General features: G+C 38.6%; 1 protein-coding gene across 7 annotated transcripts in view; it reads right to left on the reverse strand.

The window, feature by feature from the left end:
• The window catches only part of ush2a (Usher syndrome 2A (autosomal recessive, mild)), a 213748-nt gene that overhangs the window by 87915 nt on the left and 99962 nt on the right, over positions 1–25871 (reverse strand). For all 7 annotated transcript variants that reach the window (XM_005915042.3, XM_042214207.1, XM_042214198.1 and 4 more), the window contains 11 exons: positions 24768–24905; positions 23799–23874; positions 23424–23509; positions 22463–22622; positions 16740–16902; positions 16490–16637; positions 13200–13357; positions 11661–11808; positions 10203–10358; positions 6708–6855; positions 5186–5328 (listed from right to left, as the gene is read on the reverse strand). In XM_005915042.3, coding sequence (XP_005915104.1) covers positions 5186–5328; positions 6708–6855; positions 10203–10358; positions 11661–11808; positions 13200–13357; positions 16490–16637; positions 16740–16902; positions 22463–22622; positions 23424–23509; positions 23799–23874; positions 24768–24905 — 1524 coding nt within the window. The remainder of the gene's footprint in view (positions 1–5185; positions 5329–6707; positions 6856–10202; positions 10359–11660; positions 11809–13199; positions 13358–16489; positions 16638–16739; positions 16903–22462; positions 22623–23423; positions 23510–23798; positions 23875–24767; positions 24906–25871) is intronic.

A 25871-nucleotide genomic window follows, 5' to 3' on the forward strand; every position in this document is an offset into this window, starting at 1 on the left:
CACACACACACACACACACACACACACACACACACACACACACACACACACACACACACACACACACACACACTCTATCGCCCACACAAATAAACAACAGTATAAAAACAGTGATGTAAAGCTTGGGTGATTTTTACAGATCACAAATGCTCCCTCCCTCAGTCTGTGTCCCGTTTCCTTCTTCTCTCTTCCTTTCACTGACCGTTCTCCCTCCCTCTCCCTCTTCTCTACCACCGCTCCCATTTTCTCTTCATTCTCGACCCCCCACTCATGCCTTGTGTCTAGGTCTCTCTCTTTTTCTCTTGCTTCTTCTCTCTCTCTGGTCCCCCTGCTAAATAAACAATGCAGGGAGTTGACCTTTTGGGTTAACAGGTTTTTATGCTAGCTCTACTCAGCACTCACACTGATTCAATTACCACCAAAGGTCCAGTGAACCCCACGAATAACCAAGAGCCCGTCTCTCTGTCTGCCTATGCGTATGCATGTGTGCCTTGCTGCATGCTTGCATTGTCTTTGCGGAGGGTTGGGATGTAAACCTACCTGTTTGTTGAATGTCTAATTAGACAATCTGTATCTTTCTGTCTTTTTAAATATAATGTTGCCCTCTTTTTTTATCCTTAAGATGTCTGTTTAAAAAACTGACACTTAAAAACATGGACTGAATATGCACCTAAAGGTAAACAAATAGAAATTCCTAAACTGCAAATAATCTCGCCACAAAACACAATCCAGTCACCTTGATTCAATCCCTATCAACTAACCAAAATAACCCCTGTTGTTACCCCCATTCCTCCCTCAATCCCTCTCTCCTCCCCTCCTCCATACCACCCTTTTCCCTCTAAGTGTTGAGTGTTATTTAGGCTTTACTGGCGCGTGTAAAATTCTGCAATTTGAAGGGCTGTTAAGTTTTTCAATTGAAATTTTCATTTAAGATGCATGTGATGCTTTTTTGCATTTTATTTTTTCTTTTTTACTGACGCTTTACAGCTCTCTGGACAGAAAGGGAACAAGCGTTGAGGGAATGCATACTTGCCTCTCTGGTTCCCTGACTCCTTATCCTTCATTCTCTCTCCCTCTCACCCTTCTGTCTTTCCATCTCTCATCCTACCCTTCCTCTAATCTCTTCATTCCCTATGCCCCCCACCCCTCCCCCCTCTCATACCTTTCTCCACACCTCCCACTATCACTCCTCCTCTCTCCAGTAAAACACAGTAGCAGAAGGCTAAAACAGGAGTGCAGGGCTGCCAAGCCTTAAATCACATTTATAAGGATTTGGTTAGCATAGTAATAACACAATCAACTGACAAGGGCTTGGAGAAAGGGAGGGAGGAGGGTGTGTGTATGCATGTCTACTTGTGGGTGTGTAGGTGATATGCTGCTTCTTGTGTATGTATGTGTGTTTCTGTGCAGCTAATGGTCAGTCCATGTATATTTAAGTGTGTACATTTGTGTGTATCCATGTGAAGAGATGAGGAAGGGTATTATTTTTAGTCTTGCGCAGGGTCCCATGCATGCTTGTGTTTGTGTGTGTGTGTTTGGGGGCATGTGTGTATGTGGGTGACTGGGCTTTTGAAGGTGAATCGAGGCTCCTAGGAGTCATAATGAGGACAAACGCTGAGCTTTACTGTTATCAAGATGCTTACGACATGGTGTCAAAACGTGACAAGAAATAAAGTATGCTGCATTTGATATCTTTACTTTTTCCACAGATTATTTAATGTCATTTCTGCCTTAGAATTCAATGAAGAGGCTATGAGAAGTAGGATAATACATGACCAAGGTCACAAGCTTGATTTGTACTCATAACATCACTAGTATATGAGATGCACATTAGCCTTTAAGTTACTAAAAGCATCATGATACTTTTAACTTATCAGTCATTTGTGATTTTCCACATTTTTCAGATCCAGGTAACCTTCTAGTATATCCTCATAATTCATACAGAGAGTAGGCAAACTGAAAAGCAACATTTGGCTTTTCAAACTGTAAAGTGAAACTATGTTGGCAAGTTATTCAAATCGGTGAGAAATCATTCAGTATAGAAATTCTGTTACATAAGCATTCCTACTGTTTGTGACACCATATGTAAAAGAAAGCCAATCAAAAAGCTTATCTAAATACAAGTTCAGGTGGTGAACATGTATTTATTCATTGGTTATCTTTTGATATGTAAAATTTAAAGCAGGATTGTGCTAACATTGTTTCAGAATTTCTTGGAAATGCAAACTGACCAAAATACAGGAGAATTAAGGTAGGATAATATTTTATTAATGTAGCCGCTGAATAATTAAGTAACATGATTTTTTGCTTTCTGTCATTTACCCTATCCTGTTGTGGTTCCTGCTTTACACTTCTTATTTCACTTTTTGATCACACTTACCTTTGTAAAAAAAAAAAAAAAGTTTTTTTAAAAACCTCTATTGTTGTTTAATGTTTTCGTTCACACATGTGCACGTTTCATTTCTCAGACTACTTGGTCAAGATCGTTTTATTCAAATGGCTCTTTAGTCATACTCTCACAATAACGCTCTATAACACACTCACACACAGACACCCACACACACATACACACACTCTTAGATCACTTAGCTGGTGTGAACATGGGAGTAGACAGAGGAAAGGGAGCTGTCCAACACAGCTAGAGTTTATGTTCACAGGAGCCGTCTGTCTGTTCTGCAGCAGCAGGAATTCATAGGGACCAAATTACATTAAAAAGATAGATATAAAACTTTAATGGAATGATAAAAAGGAAAGGAGGAAGCACGAGTCTCTCTCTCTTTCTCTGTTCTATCATTAGCCTTCTCCTTTCTTCACTCTTCCCCCCAGTTACTCATTTTACCTTTTTCTCTTTCTATTTTTCCCTCTCTTTACTTTTTCACCCCTTTTTTATGCTATTTTTTCCTTGATCACCCTCAATAAGTGAAACAATTCTGTAAAAAATGTAAAAAAAAGAGAAAGAAGGAGAAAGGAAAAGGAATTACAACAGAAGAAGAAAAAGACAGAAAAAAAAACAGAAATTAAGAAGTAAGAGAAAGAAGTAACAGTATATAAATGTGGATAAAGTGAGATCATATCCATAGTGTTAAAAATGGTTCGTGTCGACACACGCTATATTATATACAGTGTTCTGCCAAAGTGAAAAACTTACAAGGTTACAGCTCACACTTGCACATAGAGATCAGGTTAGAATGATCTCCTTCAAAAGGATAAACCCAAAGGACCACTCTATAAAGAATGACTGAGTGTGTTAAGATCAAATGTACAGTATATGTCACTTGAGCGACTGTGTGAATGTGTGTGTGACTTTCAGTGAATGTATATATGTCTGTCGCTGTGTTCAGATTTGAGATTTATGTCAGAATGAACGCTGCGTGTATGAATTCCACAAATGCAGGACAACAAATATAAAATTCAAACTATTAGCCTTACTATACGTTACATCACCAAATGAAATGCAAAAGGTTGTCATTTATTCTTGTATGAGAGAGAGACGAGATTAAGCAGAGAATGTAGCCCCTCTTTTCTTTCCCTGCTAGGATGATAAGAAGATGGTTTACGGTGACAAATTACACATCAGTGTAAGGGAAATCCAATCTGCCTGAATGTGGCTTGCTCCCATCATAGGTTTAAATCCCTTTTTTATTAAGAACTTTTACACCTATTCTGTATTCATTATTATGGTAAAACAATTTTAATGAATATTTTAAAAATGTACATTTTTACATTTAAAGGATGCAGAATTGAAAATTCATGTCAAATGTGACATTTATTTATTAATAATTACTTGAATCCAATATGACACCAAAAGTCGTGAACAGGAATAAATGCTTATAAATGGCTGGTATCATTAGTGCAAAGAGATTGCTCCATTACATACATGCTTATTGTCAAAATAAATACACAAATCTGTCTGATCTTTGTGGCAACTGGGTGCAGTTTAGGTAGCATCCCAAAGCCTTGTGTTGCATCTCTGCATGAAGTGTCGTAACTGAGCATCAGGACGTCTGTTATCGATGAGAAGGCCGAGGACTTATGCATGTGCATGACACATACGTTCTCAGCGCGAGACAGAGAGACACTAAGAATGTTTTCATTCTTGCATTAATAGTCAAGACACAAACAGAAACACGAGTGCAACAAAAACAAGTGTAACAAAAGCCCTGTGTGTGTTTGTGTGTGTGTGAGTGCATGTGAGTGTGTGTTTGCTAGAGGGAATTCAATTCTGCATAGCAATGAGAAAAGCGCAGGGCCATAATTTAATGCATCCTAAATGTCTGCAGTTGTGTGTGTATGAATAGATGTGTGCGTGCATGGTATGTCATGGTATATGTGTAACTGCACTTGTCTTCGTGTCACTGCGTATGTATACGTACACTACACATACATGTTTTGTACACATTTGTGTTTGTGTGCGTATCAATGTATGCAAATCTCACCTGCTTAATGATAATGTATGTGATAATAGCGTGGTACTAATTAATTTATAACTTTGCACTGAGGAGGCTGTTCCAGTGGCTAATATGATTCTATTACAGCAATTAGCCCACAATGACACTGGCTAGGTCACTCACACACAGACACACACCTTACAGTATGTGAAACTCCCCATGTCTGTGTGTTTCACCCAGCGCTGTTTGAGCCCGTGTTTTCACCACCTTCTGCAGCTTTAGTTGTTCTCTCTCCCTCTCATTTCACACCTCCACTGAAAAAACATTTATACTTTTATAAAATAAACCTTGGAGGGAGTCGCAAAAAAGAGAACTAAGCCGAAGCCACATGTTTATTGTCTAATGAGTCTATTGCTTAGATGATCATCTAATGATCTGTCAGACTCCTTGAGTTTAACTTTAACACAGCAAAACAGGTGGACCACAGAAGCCTATCACTGCCAACCACTTCGCAGTCAGTCGCACAACCTGGAAGGACTTGACACAAGATACACCTTGAAATACAACAAAACAATACCAGAAACCAGTACCAATAGGTAACAAAAAAGCAGTACAGCAGTTTCACTGACCCGTAACATGTTTATTTAAAGAAATTATTACTGTTTTCATGGTTATTTATTGGAAACATTTATTAATTTTTTTAAATTATATTTGCATAGTTTATGCGCATTGAAGCTGTCTGTACAAATCTATGTAAAATGTTTTGGGCACTAGTGTGTGTGAGTATGTCCACTTACTGTCCTCTGCAGTGCGAAGGGTTGTCCAGAGGCTTGCCGTCTTCCCGTGTGTATGCGAGACCACCACTCTAAACAGGTAAGGCGTGTATGGTGATAAGCCCTCTAAGTAATAGGAAAAGGTGTCTGTTGCATTTTCCAAAAGCCTAGAAGTGGATGGACACAAGCACAAATTCATTCATGGACATGCATTTGGGTCTGTGATATGCTCTGTTACCTGGTGGTCACAGAGTGACAGCAGATTTAAATATGCTGATCTTGCACTTTGCATGCTCTTGTGTTTTAGTGGACACAAATCTGATGTTACAAAACTTCATTTTCAGATTTTCTGATGAAGAAACCAATCTGGAAAATTTCCTGAATTACTAGCAAAGCTTTACTGTTGCAGGAGTTACCATTTTTTTAAAATAAAAACATATGCAACACCATGCTTTCTACCTTAGACCAAATGTTACTCTTTAATGCTTCATCAGAGAGATTCAGCACCGGACAGCTTCTTACGTTCCTTAGGTTAATCATGTCAACATTGTACATAGTTATTAAATCCCTTTTAGCCTACACGTAAGGCCAGAGAGATGTGCATGTGAGAGGTGGAAAAAAAAAGGATCTGAATTGTCACAAAGTATGTAATTCATACTTCAGTGGGAAAAGTTACCGGTGTCAAAGCAAAAGGTTTCTGAAAAAAACAATTTCATTATACTTAAAAAAATGGTTTGTTTCTTAAATAGATTCCAAAGTGTAAATTCAAATATATTTTAAGTAAAACATTATAATAATGCCCAAATTTCATAGGGTTCCTAAACACTGGCTGCCTATGCATTATGTACAATTTTTTCCATAGCATTTTATCTTATTCCCATGCCTTACCTGGCCCATCATATAATCATACAAAGGAATCTAGGACAAAGTAAAAGAATATTGTCATAAATGAGCGACCGTTGACCATTTAGCTTCAGATGGATAGAAGGGATGAATGAATGAATAAATCAGAGAACAATGAGATTTCCATAGCAGAGGAGGAGGAGGGCATGGCTGTCTGATATATAATACATGTAGCTAGTCATTTATTTATTACCACAGAATGAGAGCCTCCTCTTCTTGGATTAAATTGCAATTTGTTGTCAGGAAGCATGTAATGAATACATATCAGATGCACACCCTCTCTCCCTCTTTTTATTCTATCACACTTTCTTTGCCCCTCTCTCCCTCTCTCTTCCATGTCTTTGGTTTTTTTTGTCTTTCTGACTCTACATCCTGTCATTCCCTCTCTGGATTTTTGATGTTATGTCCTACTGAAGTGACATATTCACAGTTGTGCTGTATAATGTGCTCCTTTATATGTGCATGTGTAGGCTATGTGCACATGCACATTTTCTGATATTTAGAGTATGTAATATGTGTACTTTGTTGTGTGTGTGTCCAGTTACTTTATTGCTACTCTTCTCAGAAAACTTTTATGCATTGTGGAAAACGGTTTGCAAACTTGTCCATCTGCTTTGACTCTGCATTTTATGGTGTCTCTCACCTTATGATAGGCCTCTGTGGGGATGTCCTCATTTGCAGACTGTAGTAGAGTGGGCCTGGTGCATTAGAGTTGACAGGGGCAGACCAGGACACGTTCAGACTGGCATTAGTTGCATGGGCTAGAGTTGGAGGTGACAATCCATCAGGGGCTAAGAAGGAAGAAAGTATGTTGAGAAGAAGACAAGAAGAAGGAGCAGGGGAGTACAAAAATATGGAGGAAGTCAGTCGGTGAAATGAAAAGATTAGACATTTAGAGAGTAAGAAAAAAAACAAAAAAAATATAAAAAGGTATGTCCATTTCATCTAACTGATCAACTTCACTGTAACGCAATGACACCTCTCACAGTGTGGAGTATAAAAAGCACAACCAGATATACTTATCACTCTCACATTCACACAAATACACACACTGCATTAAATCCACAAAGTCCACGTCTTCTTAGCTCAGTGTGACAGTAAAGTCTTACTGTTGGAAAAATCAGTAAACAAGCCAGAATCAATATGATAGCTGAACAGAAACACAGAACATTTGTGCAAAGACAGAATAAAATGAGATAAGCTGCAAACAACAAGTACATGATGGAAATCATAGTGACTGCACTGTTGACTATGTGAAATAAGAGCAGGCCCTCCGATGTATAAAGTGACCCTTCAATCAAAAATTGTGCGATGTCCACTTCAACAAGACTGATTGCTGAAGACATCTTATTCTAAAGATGGCTGTTACAACTGCACACAGGCATACACGATGTGTGAGAAAAGCCTAAAATAACACTTTCAATGTGGATTCAGAATAATTTAGTGGTGGTCCATCAACATAACTCAACCCTCTAGTATACATTCATTATATTAATGCATACACAAAGCACATCGATTTTAAAAACATGACACAAAAGCCCTTTTTAAAAACAAAAAACAAAACAACTAAAGAATCACCATGTATGTGTGTCAGATGTGACTTGTCCATTTTTTAAAGGCTTATTTGTGGCTATGATTGCAATTGTGTCACTATCCTTATCCAGTTCTCGCTCACAAGATTTACTAAGTCCTTAGAGGAAAGGAAGCTTGGAAAACAGAAAACTAAGAAACAGAAAACAAAATATGAGTGTAACACAACAGATATCACAGGATTACCTTAATTGGCTATTTAATACCAACTTTGGCCTTTATTTCTAATCAGTTTTTATCAACCTTATATATTCTGTACCACCAGTCTTAGTCGACCTCTCCTACAACTGTGCAAACAATCACCTGCACTTGACTTAATGACTGCTTCTCGTAGGCTGTCTGCTCTCCATTTCAAACCAGACCAAATTGGCTGCTCTTATTTTACCCGTGTTTATGAAAAAACACGTCTTCATTTTAGATCAACAGTAGTTGGGTAAAAGCCTGCTGAGTTTCAAGAGGCAGCATTATAAGCAAATTAGGATAGGTCAAGTGAACATCCTGTCACTCGAAAGGCACCACAATGCTATCAGAATGGAGTGAGCAGTCGATTAGTAGGAAAATACACGGAAAGCGCGGAAATGGAGATCCTGCTCTTTTACAGTCAAACAAGCATTTAACAAATTACTGAATTGATACGATACACCTGAACTTAGATTTAGATTAAAATGACCCTCTGATTTGCATTCAGAGATTCAGTGGATTTTTTAATGACCCAGTTCATTCCTTGAGTGTGTGTATTTAGCTAATTCATCAAAAGATGATTCCTGCTTCTCCGACATACACACACACACACATATACGTACAGATATGCACACGCAAAACACACTGTTGGTGAGCCTGTGTCTCTCTCATGCTGTGTTAGTAGGTACAATATCAGAGGTGTCACTAATCGTTTTAAACTATGCACTTTTATGTTCACTTCTCTCTCTCTGCTCTCCTCCTCCTCAGCTCCTCTGTCTCTTGCTCCGCTATCTTCTCTCTGTTCTTTCATAGAACAAGGACGCATCAAGACAGTTTGCCTTATAGAAGTCTAAAAAGATGCCAGAGGCATAGAGGTAGAAAGAGAGATAGAAAGAGAGGAAACGTCTGGTATTTAAAATTTATACTTTCTTATGCCTTTGTTTTGAACTTGAACAGGAGAACTTTCCTAAGTCTGTCTTTTGTTGTTGACTCACTAAGACATGGGTGTGGTATGTGCAAGGGTGTACATATTCAACCCTTTTGATAACATTAGCTAAAGTGGTAAAATGTGTGTTTATAGGTGTGTGTGTGTGTGTGTGCATGTTACAATTATCTCCAGACTGCTCTGATCAGCTTTGACATTTATCAGTATGCACAATCAGTCTCTATTCTACACGATTACAAATACAAACACACACACACACACACACACACACACACACACACACACACACACACACAGTCTGTGTAAATCAGAGATATGTTTTCACATCATTAAGTCAAGTCAATGATGTGTATGTCGACTCCAGTGAATAATTGTTTTTTTCCTTTGCAGAGCAAGCTATAAAAATAAACCTTTCCAGTTCACAAGAACAGCAATTAAAATCAAAGTAATCTTAAAAATATCGCCACAGTTCATGTTTTGTGTGTGGCGTGAGAAACAAATCTACTAGAACAGTCATTTAATTAAGACCTTAGAAAAATTTCAATACCACAGTCATACTATTATCATCATTTTTTTTCTAAGGATTTTAATTTTAATTTGTTGTAGATCAACTGTGACTTAAATTAAAGGATTAAATAATTTCAAAATGCAAAAAAATGAGGAAAAAAACAAATAGCATTATTGAGAAAATAAATAATGTTTAATAATTTGGTAAAAATAGCAGGGATGTTGAAAGCAATGAGAAAACTGCACCTATGAGAATCTACCTTTGATAGTTTCAGCCTTTTTTAAATAGACAATGCAGACAGTGGGCATGAAAGCAGGGAGAGAGTAGGGACAATGATACTCAGTTAATGGTCTGAAGTGGACTCAAACTCAGGCAGTTCAAGCCTCTAAACCAGGGGTGGGGAATTCCAGGTCTCAAGGGCCGGTGTCCTGTAGGTTTTAGACTTGATCCAACACAGCTGATTTAAATGGCTGCATTTCCTCTTCAACATGTCTTAAAGTTCTCCAGAGGCTTGGTAATGAACTAATCATTTGATTCTTGTGTGTTGACCCAGGGTGATATCTAAAGCCTGCAGGACACTGGCCCTTGAGGCCTGGAGTTCCCTCACCCCTACTCTGAACTATACCTCACCAGGCAGTAGCATTTCGCTATATGAGTTTCTTGCTCAAAGGAGTGACACAGTTCCTTGGTGCCCCTGCTGATCTAGCATAGCAAGTTCAGGTTTTTTGTGTAACCAGCTAAGAGCAGGTCAAGAACGATGTAAACTGAAGCAATGAAGAGCACCTGTTGGATAAACCTTTAGAGCCTTTCGATGGATGATCATGATATTTGAAACTGTGACACAGTGAAAAAATTATGCAGTTCTAGTAATGATCAAATTAATAATGATAAGAAAGTCTTTGGCGTGTGAGTACCTGCTGGCAGTGTAGTAACACTGAGTGGCACGCTCTCAATACAACCCTGTGTATTACAGCCTCTGATCCAGAAGCTGTAGCTAGTGTAAGGCTGCAGGTCTGTCACAGACAACCAGACGCCTGCTGCTGTACCTCCATCCAATGCACCATCACCATCTAAGAGACAGAGAAAGAAAGACATGTAAGGTCTTAGGCCAAGCAATGTATAGCTAAAGATAATGAAAAACAGTGAATGTTTTTTATTAGTGTTACCACTCTAAAGACAGAAAAGTGACTTGTAAGAGATGCATAAAAAAAGAAAGAAAAAGGAAAGAGGAACGAGAGAGAGGACGTGAGAGAGAAAAAACCCCACTGAGATTAACTTGAGAGTAATCGAAAGAGAGAGGTCTCCATATTGAGGTTATGCAAGGATAGTCAAAGAAAAGGGATCAGAAAATCATAGTAAGCAAGCCTATCCAATATATTTATACAGACACACCCACACACACGTAATTCTGTGTGGATTGATGAAGGCCGTTTGTATCAAAGAAACAGGAGGTTATGGGCAACTAGAGCGAAACACTGTCTCTCTTTTCCTTCCACACTGCTTCTATCCTTCTCTCCACTCATCTGTTGGGTTCTCTGTGAGGCATAGATCAAAGTGCCTGACAGTGAGTGTGTATGACAGGGAGAGACTTTGTGAATATGCGTAACTGAAAAAATGAGAATATGCGTGTTCTCTTTTCTCGCCATGTCCAGTCTATCTGTTGCTTTTGTTGTCTCCCCGCAGTATTGCTGCTCCTCATATCTTACATTGTTTTTACTGTCTTTTCTAATCCATCTATGGAAATATGAGCTTCTCATCTCCCTTTTTTCTTTATACTATTATTGAATTGCAACTTGACTTTGTTCCTCTTCCTATCTTCATACCACTTTTATAGTCTATACTCCCATGTCATTTCCTCTCAAATCATTGACACAGTATCAAAAAGAAACAACAACTTGTCATTTCTATGCTACTGTATACTGATTACTTCTTGATTACTTCCCCATTACATGGCTGACTTTCAGTGCAAGCTGACTTTGTGAGTGAGAAGTGTGATTATGTATTCCAATTTGCATTTGTACTGACATGTCCATTTCTATCTATGGGTCTTGATAAAAAGGCTTTACATCTTTGTAAAGCCTTTTTGACCCTACCCCACCCCTCCAAAAACAGTGCGGATATGTCTACACAATAGGCAGAGTCTCAAGCAAAACAGATATGTTACCATCTATATGTTACTTTTTACCCCGGTAGGAATGACTGTGTATTATTAACATATCCATATCTTTATTCAGAAAATGAGGCTTTCACATTTTACAACTTCCACAGTTGTGATGTGAATGTTTTACAGATAAAGTTGGGTTTGTTGCCTGGCGAATACTATATGAGAACTGTGCATGTGTAAAGATAAAGATGTAGCTTTTCGCTGTTACCTTTGCTTTTGTAGTATATTGTGTAGCTAAGGTTCCCATTCGCTCTAGGAGCGGCTGTCCAATGTGCTCTGAGAGATCTTGAACTCTGATTGGCCAGCTCCAACAGTATAGGACCTTCTGGGGCCATCTCTAATGTACGGACATCCACCTTAGAAGAACACAGATATCAAAATGCATAGAAGAATACAGATATGTAGCATTTTTATCATAGCTCCACTAACACTCATTCATCCAACAGCTATTGGAGAAATACAAAAAACTGAAAATAATGCCTCTCTCAGTCTGATACAACCTGTCTGAAATGTTAAAACTAAGCATTTTCAGATGAAACCACTCTACACAAGTGGCCGGCATTATCTCTGCCACCATTTTTCCGTCCTCTTTCATCATTACAGTCTTCTTCTGTCTCATTTCTTCCTGTCTGACTCTCCTCTGCTGCCTTCGATTCCCTTCCACCTCATCTCTCACTTTGCTCTGGCCATTTACTCTGTCCTCATCATTTACTCTTTTTGCCTGAAATTCCCTTCTTCTCCGACTCCTTTTCTCCTTTTCCTGCCCATCCTATCACCTCTTCCTCTTCTCCACTTCATCCTGTTTCACCCTCCTTCACCTGCCCACCCTCCTCTTCTCTTTTTCTGCTAGGTCAGCAGTTCTCCTGGTGTTTGACTAAACATGGCATCTGTATTGGAAAAGTGCCCCAAAATATGGCCTGTTGTCAGAGGCGTCGTTGAAAATGAAGTGGCATTTCCTACCAAATGTCACCGTGGCCACGCCAACCCTCGTTATTGAGCCGAGAGAATCGATCACCTTTATGACTCCCAATGACACACACGTACACACAGACACACGTGTGTGCAGGCATTGCCACATATGATTTTGTGCATTAGTTACAGCGCTAATGAAACTCATGAAAATAATTCATGCATAATTTTATAAAACTTTTGCTACGCTAAATTTGACGGGTGTATTTAACAAAAATGTAATGTTGTGTTTTGTGTTTCATACTTTTGGTAGAAACTAGAATTCATGTTGAAAAATACTCTGCTGTTTCATGTCATGGCCCCTGTGGTACTCACCAGTTTTTAGTTGTTTCTTGTTTTATTTTCTACTTGTGCCTTCTGTGTTCAACTGTCTCTATCATCTTAATTAGTATTCATATTTCAGTGTTTCAGCGATAGTTGTTGGAGGTTTTACTTTAAAGTTCAGTTTTCTCATGTTTCTAGCTGTGGTTACTTCCTGCTTTTGTTTCTGCTTCTTACCCACATAATTTAATTAATTCCACCTCTCATCACCAATCTCCCCTGTGTGTCAATAACAGTCCCGTTGTTCCCTTTTTCTTTGTCAGATCATTAGATCCGGTCAGTTTTGCCTACTTCCATACCCTGGATATAAATCTTTCTCAAGTATCTCTTAAAAATAAGTTCAAAAGCCAATATTCGGTCAGTAACACCAACAACACAATTATTTATAAGGCATTACTATATGACAAAGCATCTTACAGTTTGTTATACTATGCTATATGCTATAACACTGACTGACCATCGGTCCCTTGCCACAGCCTCGTGCTGTGCAGGCCTGCAGCCTGAGTACATGCCGGCTCCAAGGAGAGAGTCCCTCCACCAAGAAGAACCTCTGGGAGGAACTGGTGTTTAAAATGAGAACTCCATCCAGCCAGAGACCGTAGCTAGTTATAATACCTGGGAAAAGAACACATCTGATTAGAACATGACAGAATAAAAATTTAAATAACAGGGAAAAAATACCACAGGCAAGAATAGAACTGACATTTCTTAACAATCCTTAGTATTTATTACAATAAAAGAAGTCTATTGAACATGGAATTCCCGCTCCTTGTCACATTCTTCTCACATCCCCTGCCCTGAATAACCTCTGACCAAGAGCAGTGATGTTAAGTATCACAACTAATCATAACCATTACAAGCTTTCATCGAGATCATTTCCTGTAGGTTTTCAGAAGATAGTTATACTGAGATAGTTTTACACTCTGTTTGGATTGGTCACTCATATGCAATAATACTGCATCCATAGTGTGAGGCATTACAATCATAAAGAGAGCTTTACTATGACGGGGTGCAGTCTGGGTCACTGGATTACAATGCAAATGAAAACTGACTTAGGGGCTGCAGACCTGCCAGTCAGGTAGAGTGATCCAATGATAGAAACAGCACTGAAATGACAAATGTAACCATGAGTGTTAGGAGGATAAAAGCCCTAAGAAGGACAGTTGTACTACGATGAACGGGCGCACACACACACACACAAATAAGGGTGCAAATAGGTGTGCACACTCTAACCTGCACACGGACAAACTGCACATATGTAGTTTGTACACACGTATCCATACCCACACACACCAGCACAATCATTACATTACATTACATCCACCTAATAAAAAAATGAAACAGTAAGGTGCCAAATGTGCTTTTCCTTAATAAAAATGCATACAGGGGGCTCAAAAGATCAGCGCTAAGAACTAAGAGTCTATTCTGCTTTAATCATGTGTGGGTTTTATTATTGCTCAATAGAGATATACACACCTATCAGGAAAATGAAGACACGAAAAAACCCACAGACACAAGCTACATCTGGGGAGCTCTTAATGTGGCCAATCACATGCGTGTGAGAGCGTGTGCATATGTGCGCGGACATCTGTATGTGCTTGTGTGTGTGAATAAGCCCATATCAGTATAGGCTGTAATAAAGACAGGTTGGGAAATGAAGCAGCGAATGCATAACAGGCTTATTTCCCCTCTTTGTCTGCGTGTTGCCCCGACCTAATCCCCGAGAGGATTATCCCCCACAAATCCCTGCGGAATTGGGGAGAAGGGGGGAGAAAGAGTGAGAGGAAGGAAGAGAGAAAGAGAAAATAACATAGGATCTAGGTCTTCTGGAACCCATCACCATCATCATCGTGGTTGTTGCCATCCATTTGTATAAAAAAAGGAGTTAGTGAGGAAAAACGTACTGAGCTCTTCTTCTTTTCTGAGCAAAAATTAAAGCTTTTTAAGCACGAGATAATCGGGTAATCATGATTAAGTGTTTCCCTTGTTATAAATTTCTGTCATCAACTGAGAAAAGCTTTAAGTAATTTATCCAGGCTAATATGCTCACACATCACAGGGTTTATGGTGCAAAATGCACTCGTGTGGCATTAAGCGTAAAACACACACGATTCACATTCCACACACACACACATTGTGGAATTACACATACTTTAACGAGCATGACAGTAACATTTGATAATATGTGGTAGTGTGTGTGGTATGTCAAGAGACTGAAATGGGAGGGGATCAAGGGGTTTTCTTCGCTTAATTAATTTGGTTTCATGAGATATACTATTTGTTGATATAGTCCTTGAGATTATCGATAAATACATCATTTTCAGTGCACCATGTCATACATAATGTTACTTAAACTTACTGTATTTTCACGGCTATTTAACTACTTACCTTTAAGAGTTGTATTAAAACACATGAGTTCATTTCAAAGCAAACATCTGCTGACTTGACATATGTCGATTCAGAAATCAAGATAAACTGTTTAAAAAAGTGGGGCCAATCTCTTTTACAGTAACTACTAATGTATTTCATAATGCATTTCACGTCTTTGGGAGTATTTCTGTGCTTTTATCACAGACAGCGTTTTAGCTTATGCTGATTAATGTGTATTTTCATTGGAACACACAACAACAATTAGCAGGCCATGGACGATATCGGGAAAAAGTAAAAGAGATGCAACACAGCTGCATTAAGAGTTCACAAGAGAGAATGCAGACGTTACTTCTTAACCTCTGCAAACTGGGATGCCCCATGTTTCTTTTCTACCTACAGGTGAATTCTGCATTCTGTCCTTAGACTGAAGACATACATGCACTGATTTTTGATTTATAGGATGTGGGACGATGAAAACAGAATTAAATTCTGAAACATTTAAAAAAAAGAAAGAAATACAAATCCATATCTATTATTTCCCTTTCAGAAGATTATATCAGTCTTTTGCAAATTTTGATTACGAGAGAGAGAATCACACTAATAGAATACGGATCACTCGTTGCCTTCTCTAAATAAACCACACAGCTTATGTAGTTACGCTGTGCAGTACAGGAACTCCTTTTTTGATCACTTTAACTCTTTAAATTCTGTTTTAAATAGACACCTTAGACTCTTAAAATACACTTTCCCCCCAGATTTTAACTGGGGACAGGTGAAGAAGACAAAGGTGAGAAGAGGAGAGAGTAGAGGAGTAGAGAAAACAGAGAGAAAGGCCATCACAGCGAGTCTACGCTCTTTCAGCCTGCAGTTCTCTCTTTAGTCAAAAGGGAGCACTTTTCATCCACTTAAAGGAGCTTGGTGAAGCGCTGTCCTCTCCCTCTCGGTCTCTATTAGTCTCGATCTCAAATTGTTTGTTCTCTCAACCTGTCTCTGTCTCTTTCTCTTTTCGTTATGAGTCCTTTGTGCTCTCTCTTTTTAGTTCCTCTTTCTGTTTCCCTCTTCTTCTTCTCTACTCCTGGAGACTCAACTGATTCCACTCACTCACATGTAAATGATCTTCTGTTTCACGGTAACAGGAACAGCATCCTTGAAACACGGACAAACCTTTATATCTGTATTTATGTCATAGACACAGGGTTATGGTAAATAGCATCACCTTTTAATCAGTTCTTCAGGTCTATTAATATCACATGCTGTTATCATCATGACATTCTTCTTCTTCTTCCACTTCATTCAATGCTCATGTTATTCTTGATAACAATTTATTTTAAAAAAATCAATGGTTTTGTATTTTTGTGTAGGTGTGTACCCTCTCACCATTCGGAGTGTCAGGAGGAGTCCAGGTGACATTGAGCGCATTGGGGGACAAAGGAGTGACCAGTGGTGCAGGGACATTTTCAGGGGTGCTCTCTTCAGTCTGAGCCTGGCTTGGTGGACTTAAAGTACATCCACCTCCTGTACAAGCCTGCCATGCACACACACATGCACACACATAAACAATAACATAAGAATGAATATGATACAAATGAACAAATTGAAAGTCAAAATTAAGGCGCAATGGACTTACAGCTACTGTGATGGTGTAAAGAGTTCCAGGGGTTAGGTTGCGGAGCGTGTAGTCTTCAAAAACGTCAGAGCTGTTATAGGCTAGCACACGCTCTGCACTGTCATGAGACAGGAAGATCAAATAAAACTCCAAAACACCATTTATCTGAGAGGGATGTGACCACCTAGAAATGAAGAGAAAAATAAACATAAAATAAATTCGACCTTTCACTTTTCTGCTTTTCAAAAATCCTAGTGTGAAAACTTTACTGTAGCCCAGTGGGAAACACTTTTAATATGACTATACTTATAATTCAGCCAGTTCCCAGTTATTTCCTACTAACCATTTACTTATGTTTTTTTCCCTATTTACCTAAAATCTAATATAGTTTAGGACTTTATACAACAGAAAAAAAAACCTGTAGACTTAGTTGCATCACTTCTCTACTTAACGTTTTTTTTTTCATCGTATTGCAAAAACCTGGTACTTTAAATATATAGAAGTATTGGCTTTTGTTAACATTTGATCAAAACATTTTACATTTTGGTTTTTCACAAATTGATGCATGCTCAATCATCCAGGTAAGTAAATGTCCAAAATCTGATTCTGTTCGCTAAGAAAACGCTATGTCCAGATGAACAGAATCAACTTTTAGAGTTTTTCACAAATGAAACTAAACTGCAACCCTCATGAGGTTCAAGGACGTCTTGAATCGTCTTGACTGTCTGTTAGTATCTAATAATGCCGGTTTTTTTTAAAAATAAATAATAGTATTTGATTTGTAAACTCGTATAAATATATGTTTGGCATTTTTTAATGTTGATGGTCAGGATAGTAAGAGACAAGAAAGGAAGGAGAGAGTGGGGGTGATAGCACATGGGTAACATCCTGGGGAGACTTGAACCCAGGCCCCTGCAGTAAGGCTTTGTCATATGGCTTGCCTGCTCGACCAGGTGAGCAATGCCAAACTTTATGAATACATTACCATTAAGTGCAGAGGTCTGCACAACACTCGAATTAAAACATCAAAATAAAAATAAGACGCGAAAAAGGAGTGAAATGTGTGTGTGTGTCTGTGGCAGTCCGGACTGAAACAGACTGCTCTGAGTATCTGCATGTCAGTGTCTGCCTTCATCACCATGTTTCTTCTGTCAGCTGAAGTAAACACAGTGCAGTGGTAGGCTTCCTTACATGTGCACAGAGGCACGTACACACACATACAGCACACTGCGCACACAGTTTCCTTCAACAGTCAGGCTGAGGTGTCTCCTTTTCTATATTTAGAACAGGAAGGTCATCCCCAGCAAAGAGGAGAAAAAAGACCAGAAATGGCATTAGGAAATCAAGACATGTCAACTGTCTCGCGCTGTTATAAAAAGGGGGCCAATGTGAAAGAGCACGACTCAGGAAAATATATTTATATAATTACTGCTGTACTTTTGTTGGTTCTAAGTTTGAATACTAATGACTAAACAGATTTGATGTGTTTGGATTCTGCAACATAAATGAGATGTTCCATCGTTACAATGATTTTGTTCAGAAAAGATAAAATCTTATTTGCCAAAATGTTTTTGTTTTTTTTTGCAAACTCAAATATACTAAATTAAATCTGTTTTAAGCTGGCAGTGAAGTGTGTTCACTAACTATTACACATTTTATAACTAAAAATCCCTCTGATAAGATATTTGATAACTAAGATTTTCTGAAGTATGAAGTAAAAAAAAAAGTCATAAAAAAGGAGCACTAAAATACACTTTATAAATTGTCCTGCAATTCTTACAAATCCCTGAAGGCAGTACAACCCACCTGGCATGGTCGCGAAGGGAGGCCATTTTAAAAAGTGATGGATTCCTTTCTTGGGTCCTCCCATTAAAAGCCATTTTTTGAATGACTGATGAGTGTGTGTTAGCACACAATTAGCCACTGTGGCTAATCTATCACATTTATTATAAGATTTATATGCTGTCGATTGGCAGCGTGATATATGTCCACTTTTGAAAAACTGAATCAAAGGGGAATTGTAATAATCTGTATAATAATTCACTATGGTAATTGTTTTAAAAGTGCGTTTTGAAAGTAGTGTGAAAAAGCCAGGTGCCCTCTCTGCATGTTAAATTTAAAAGCAAACATTTGAGATGATGAAGGTTTGAGTGTACTGTTAACCTGCCTTCTGCACTTTTGTTCTCTTGCATATTTCCTTTTGCTCTCTAAATTGTACAAGCAACACAACAACATAAACTACAGAGAATTTTACAGTGGGATCGGACCTTTTTTGGGTCCTCAGAAGGACGTCATTACATGTTTTTATGTATCGGCTCTTCCCATATCAGTACTCGTGTGTGTGACCACACTCATCTTTAAACATGCTCATTTTGAGCTTATCTGCATAAACTTTTTGGAACTTGTTGGCAATATTTTTTTTGCCAAAAGTCTTTCTGGTACTTCATGCTACAGTAGGTGTTTCAAATGCATCAAAACACGCACAGACACATATGCACACACACACGCACACACGACAGAAAATGATTCCAGTCACAATCTATGCATCAATGAATTCACTTCAGATTGTTTCAGAATGTTTTATCAGGTTCTTTTCATTTGTGACCATGTGCATATCTGACAGTATAGGTATTCATATGATCCTATGTCTGCTTGGTTGTGTATGAATGTGTATGAGTCAGGCAGTGTTTGGTGAGGGCAGGATATAAATCTGCTGATACTGTTTTGTTTGCCTCCAGCAGCCTTCTTCAACCTTTCTCACAGTCTCTCACCCTTCTCTTCACCTATCCCATTTTCTTTAAGAGATTTTTTCTCTGTATTTTTTTTAAACAACAACAAAAAAAATTATTTCATTCTCTTTACTATTTCTTTACATTTTTTCCTAGCTATCTTACTTTTCTCACAGACACAATAGAGTAATATTGACTAGGTCTGATCTCTCAACCTTTGCCTATTACCAATGTGCTAACAAGGCAATACACAGCCTTCCCACACCTAGTGAATATGTTGATCAAAAGCATTTTAAAGGCTCAGGAAATGAAACAATACACTCCCCCACTCTATATAGGAATACTGTGGCGGTCAATGCATTCTGTCAGGTAATTTAATTTTCCTTTTCAACAGCCAACCTGTATAAACTACCTGGACCTGTAGTTTAAACAGGTTCACAGAACAAATATTTTGTAAGAAATCTTTTTGCAGTGCATTTTTATTTTAAAAAATAAAAACAATGCTAAACAATCAAATACAAGTATATGATGCCAACTGCACCTCAGTTTACTGACTAACATGTTTCTCCAGGTTTCTCTGATTTTGGCTTGATCTTCTTACCCAAGTGCTTCTAGGATTACTGTGGCAGTGGTGTATATTAGCTCGCTGGTTTCAGTGATACCAATTGTGGGGATGGTGCGTAGAGCAGTGTTTACATCTGCAAGCATCTCATCTGATGATACTCTGTCAATGAGTTGGGGTAGTCATAGATCATTTGGTAATGTGTCTAACTTGAGTCTGGAAACAATCATCATCAGCTTAGTAGATGCATTTGTCATTGTAAGGGGCTCGTTTAGTTCCACTGTTCTCTTCTGCCAAGGTTTGGCTCAGCATTTCCACACTTTGACTGCATTGAGCATTAGAAGCTGTAAACCTGAAACTGGAAGAGAGGACCCACCAGACTCCAGGTACAACATTAGAGGTTTCTGATATGGAAAAAGAGTGCAATCCTAGGAACAGCTAAGATACTGCACAAAACATTCAAACTCTCAGGCCGCTTGTAGAAGATCTAAGCTTGAGGAACACATACATACCACACTCTGGGGGTGACAGCGAGATTAATAAACATTTATATATATATATGTGAATGTTTATTTATGAGGGATAGCTCAGTAGGTAGAGTGGTGGCCCCATGATCGGAAGGTCGAGGATTCAAATCCACTGAACGGCTACCCTGAGGTACCTCTGAGCAAGGTACTGTCCCAACACACTGCTCCCCGGGTGCCCAGTGGCTGCCCACTGCTTCACTGGGTGAATGGGTTAAATGCAGAGAGCAATTTCCCCACGGGGATCACGTATAAAATATTATTATTATTATATAAACATATAGTATATCAAACAGAAATTAAAAAAACATTCTGTCTTCAAAACTAGGGCAATTAGTCTCCATACTATCCAAACACTCACAACCAGTTGTTAGAAGGAGTGTTTATGCAACTCATTGGGAAACATGCTCCTGACCCAGCTTTTTTAAAGGTGTTGCTGGCATCCAAATTAAAATTAGCAGGAAAAGAAATGCAAAATCTGTTTAAAATTTTTACTTTGTAATATTTAGCCAGTGTATCAGTAACTTGAGCTCATTCAGCTCATGATCCATAGCAATTCACAGGTTATTGTAATGTGCAAAGTACAGGAAGAAAGACCGAAAGAAGTTTTTTTTCTTGCCACTGGTTCGCTGCATTGCACAAAATAATGAGAATTACAGTAAATCCATTGGCAAACACTAATATCCTGGACAAATTAATCTCTTTCGCAACCAAACCAAAGTGTTCAGGACTATTATGACTAGAAGTTCAGAAGCAATTAAGGCCACAAAAAGCTTGAAAATATGTGAACCCTTTAGCATGTCATAGCATTGACCATATTAGTGACGTTAACACAATGTTGAAAGGAGGGCTCCAACCAACAACTAGGACCACTGCCTCCATGATCATTACCTGCAAGACCATAATCATCAGCAATAAACAGGATACAAGTGGCATGCAACATATATGGTAAAGAGATATTTCAAGCTATCGAATAATTTTGAATTTCATAAAATTAGTTGTTTGCCCTTTTGTGCTTACAAAACTTAAAAACATAGAAAATCTTATTTTAACTGCTGCTAAATGGTTTGAATTGAATATTGTTCAGTACATCAGGAGCCAGAATTTGGTGGAAGGTATTCTTTGAAAATAGAAAATTACCTGTAAAACAACAAATATGATCTTGACCTTGAGCACAGTTTGGAGAAAGACCCATTAAATTATCATTTTAAGTAAGTTTCACCTAATTTGGACCAATATTGTAGGAGGAATAGTGATTCATGTGAACATGAAAAACTGCTTGTACAATGACAATTATGGCCATGACCTTCAGCACAATTTTGGTTAAAGTCCATTTAAGTAATCTTTGTGTAAGTTTGATGAAACCTATACTCCAGGAAGAGTAGCAATGCTGTGGACAGACAAAAGTATGGGCGACACCATAGAACAAGATTTTTCAGTTGGATTAACTAAAAATAAATATAAGGCTTAAGTGATTTGCAAATTATAGCATGTTTTACTTTTTTGGGCACAGGGCAGCATAATCATGACTGAGGTGAGGGCCCTGCATGCATATGAGTAGTAATGTATTTCTTCTGCAGCGGATAACGCTAACGGCTCACACACTTTCACACACATATACAGAAAAACTGGGAACATTATAAAAAAAAGTACAGAGATCTATCTTCCCTTGTCACCTCCCTCTAATGGTGAAAGGTCAAGCGTAGAAGAATATTCTGCATGGTAAACACAACTGCAGAAGGTCACTGACTCGCTCTTGCTTAGTCTCTCTCTGTCCTTGTATACTGCCCAGGCAAAACTTATAAAATACAAATAAAGGTTTTATACATTTTGAATAATTTAAAAATGTGAGTGCACCCTAGTTCTGTGCGTATATATGCTTAGATATTACCATCATATACTAATACACTTGTGTGTGTGTGCACTTACTCTACAAAAATAGTTCGAGAGTCTAGCGGGGTAAGAGTTGGTGCTTGCAGAGGTCCAGGAGGAAGCTGTGAAGTCAGCATTGTAACTTGTGAACTGTTGGTGCAACCCACTGAAGTGCATGCACTCAATATCAGGACATGAGTGGTGTATACACCAAGACCTGCAACACAAATGCACACACCCAAAAAGTGAAAGAGAGAAGCGATAGTTCAGTCAAAACGATTAACTTGTGTTGCACCTACAACCATCAATACTCCTCTTCCCTGACTGTATCTTCACTGTTCTTTCTCTTTAAGTATCTTTCTTTGTTTCAAACCTATTCTCCATTTTCCATCTTTTGTAATCTCACTCTGTGTTACACATTCAATTCTTCCAAATAATGTATAATTACTATATTCATAATCCTTCCAATCACTGTGAACATCAGACACTGTGCATTATTAACCCAGCAGGGATGATATGTGCTCTCATGCCTTCATTAACCTAGAAAGACACTCATTGCTGGGCAGTAAAGCTGTATAGGATGAGTGTCCTGTTCATGTGTTTGCATGTGTGTTTATGCACATTTCTGCATTCCATGTGTATATGTGTATTGTATTAATGTGTGAGTCTATCTGGCGCATGGCTCAGTTGTGTGACATGTGTTTCATACCTTATTTAGATCTCTTTAGTGAGAGCCTTCAAAGCAAATTGTGTGTATGCACGTGCACTAATGTTTAGTTTTCTTTGTTTCTCCGCTGCTTCATTTTCATGTGTGTGTGTGTGTTTAGCCATCTTTTTCAAAGTGCTATTCCCTTGGTGAGGACTCAGACACTCTTCCTGCTTTCAAATGCTAATCCTCCACTCCACTTTGCCTTTCTTCAGTGTTCCCCTTCTCTTTACTCCGAGGCCCCATCCCTCTACAGTCACAGTTACGCTGGAGCACACACACACAACCTCACATGCACTCTCTCCTCTTTACCAGTGATGTTGTGTTGTCTGTTTTTCCCTCTGTAGACCATTTGGTTGTTGTGATAGAGGAGGTACTCTGTAATGCCTCCATTGGGCCTATCAGTGGAACAAAAAAGTGAGATGAAGGTAATATTATTATATTGTGTACACTATACCATATATTGTTTTTGTGCCAAAATCTATGTTGGCTGCACATTTATTCAAGCTGGGGGAAAATATAAGCAATACAGAACCAAATTCTGTTCCTGTTTTACAATACTGTCCATTTACTACTAATTCAGAATGTACTTATTACTTTCTCGTCATTGGTGAAGGTTCTTGAGTTAAATATTAATATGCCGCATGGAGGTGAGAGAGGACAGGTAAAAACTGTATTTTTTGTTACCGTGCTGGAGGTTCCCAGTTAACATAGAGTGCTGTGGGGGATGAGACTGCAGCTGGAGGAGACACAGCATCGGGAACTGATGTATAGAAGAATAAAATCAAGTTTTTATGTTTACACAAATATAGTGATCGGCATAAGGAACTAGAGTAAATATGAACACGTAGTGTATCTTTTAAGTAACAGTGAAGAAAAACTATGGCAAGCCTTAGCTTTATAGAGGTTATCATTCTATATCATCAAATGTCACCGATAAATAATTCAATATTTCATATGGTGTTAGACAGTGACATCGCTTTGGATTACTTTTCAAAAGGTTTTCACCAAGAGAGAAAAACGTGAAAATTTTATGATCTCATGTTCACTGATCTCAAATAAGGTGAAGAAAAATGTGCCTGTACTCAAGGATAAGTGAGTAAAAAAAGTGTCTGTGCTGCATTTGTGTGTGTTTTAAATTAATTCTTTCTTCAGTCTCTCTAACATGTTTCAGTGTCTTAACTCTGTGCTCAGTGAAAATCAATACAGTAATCTGTTTTTTTCTTTAACTTCAGATTGATTTTTGCTGTCTCTGTACTGACCTCTGCCGTCACATTATCTCCCCAACAAGGCCTGTTAGTCCAGTACAGATTAAAGTAACATATAACATAAAAATATGTCTTTTCCTCTTTTACTTTTTCTTTCTTCATGCATGTTTTTATATGACTTAACAAGATGGGAAATAAGCTCTCTTTGCTTTTTACCCTCTCTTTTGTCTCCTCCTTTCTTGTGCCAGCACTCCTCTTCTTTTTTCATATGCTATGTATCTCATGCAGGAAACAGGTTGAACATATCTAAGTGTGTTTAGAAGTCTCTGCGCTCTGTGTCTCTGTGCATAAAGAATCATACATTTCTTCTACTAGTAAAGACGCTGACACTGAAGTTCTGTTCATAGGTGCATGAATCTGTGAAAGTTTGCATGTGTTTGTTGCTTACCTTCCTCTGGGGTTGCGATACTCCATCTCAAATCATTATCACCATTGTTGTTACGAAGGCTCTCAGTGCAACCAACAGGAGTACAGGCACTCACGGTGACAATGTACCGAGTAGACGGAGTGAGACCCGACAGCACACCTTAAGATGAGCATATAAATGTCAATGAATAAGGTTTACGCATTACACCGTTTAAAAAAGAATAACTTTGAAGAATACACACTCAATTTTTGTTAACTCAGCTACATGTCAGAATGCATACTTGCAGTGTACATACACTATGGGTATAGAGTATTGCTCGATACAAGCCCTGAAAGATTGTAAAAATATCCTTTGTAAGTCCTTTGTGACAAATCAGGCCTATTTGTGTCCTTTACTTGAGTCTTTATCAACAAGCATCAACAACACAATTTAAATGCTTTACTTGTAACTATGGGCTGCTGTTGCTAAGCAAATCTACTGTGCTTGGCAAACAGAGAGTCTATTCTAATTGTAAAGCTTCAGCCGTCTCTCTTTGGATGTTTTTTGTCCTCACCGTCTTGGCCCTCTCCACCCTTCTCTGTATTTTCTAAGTCACCCTCTCTTCTCTTCCACCCCCTCCCAAGTCTCCCCACCGTTGTGTCCAATCACGCTGCACTTGTCTCTCTTTTTCACTCTCCCTTACTGTTACCCATGTCTTTTAATTCAATTAGGGGCCAGGGCCCCACTCGGCTGCCATTACACCCTCATTTGCTTTTCTGTGTTTTTTAGCCATTGGTGTAATTCTGCAGTCAGGTGTTGAGGCCATCATAAATTAAGAAGAAGCCTTATCAGGGTGGACTTAATGTCTGGCAAAGAGAGGGGGAGTGAATGAGAAGCAGCGAGAGAGACACTGAGAAAGACTGAGACAGAGAGCTCATCTTCATATTTGCCTAGAGACATGGCGAAGTGGATGAGAGGGGGGACGAATAGCAGCAGCGGACGCAGACATCATCATCATCATAAAAGATGAAGTGGGGAAAGATCGAAAAGTGAGCAACAGCTAGAGAGAGAGAAAAAGGAGCAATGCCAGGGTATGACATCATTGGGGTAGTCCTGAGTGTCTTGTTCCAAATGGAGACAGTCTCC

Source organism: Haplochromis burtoni, unplaced genomic scaffold (genome assembly GCF_018398535.1).
Source record: "Haplochromis burtoni strain Fernald_Lab_line unplaced genomic scaffold, NCSU_Asbu1 Contig_11, whole genome shotgun sequence".
Taxonomy (NCBI): domain Eukaryota; kingdom Metazoa; phylum Chordata; class Actinopteri; order Cichliformes; family Cichlidae; genus Haplochromis; species Haplochromis burtoni.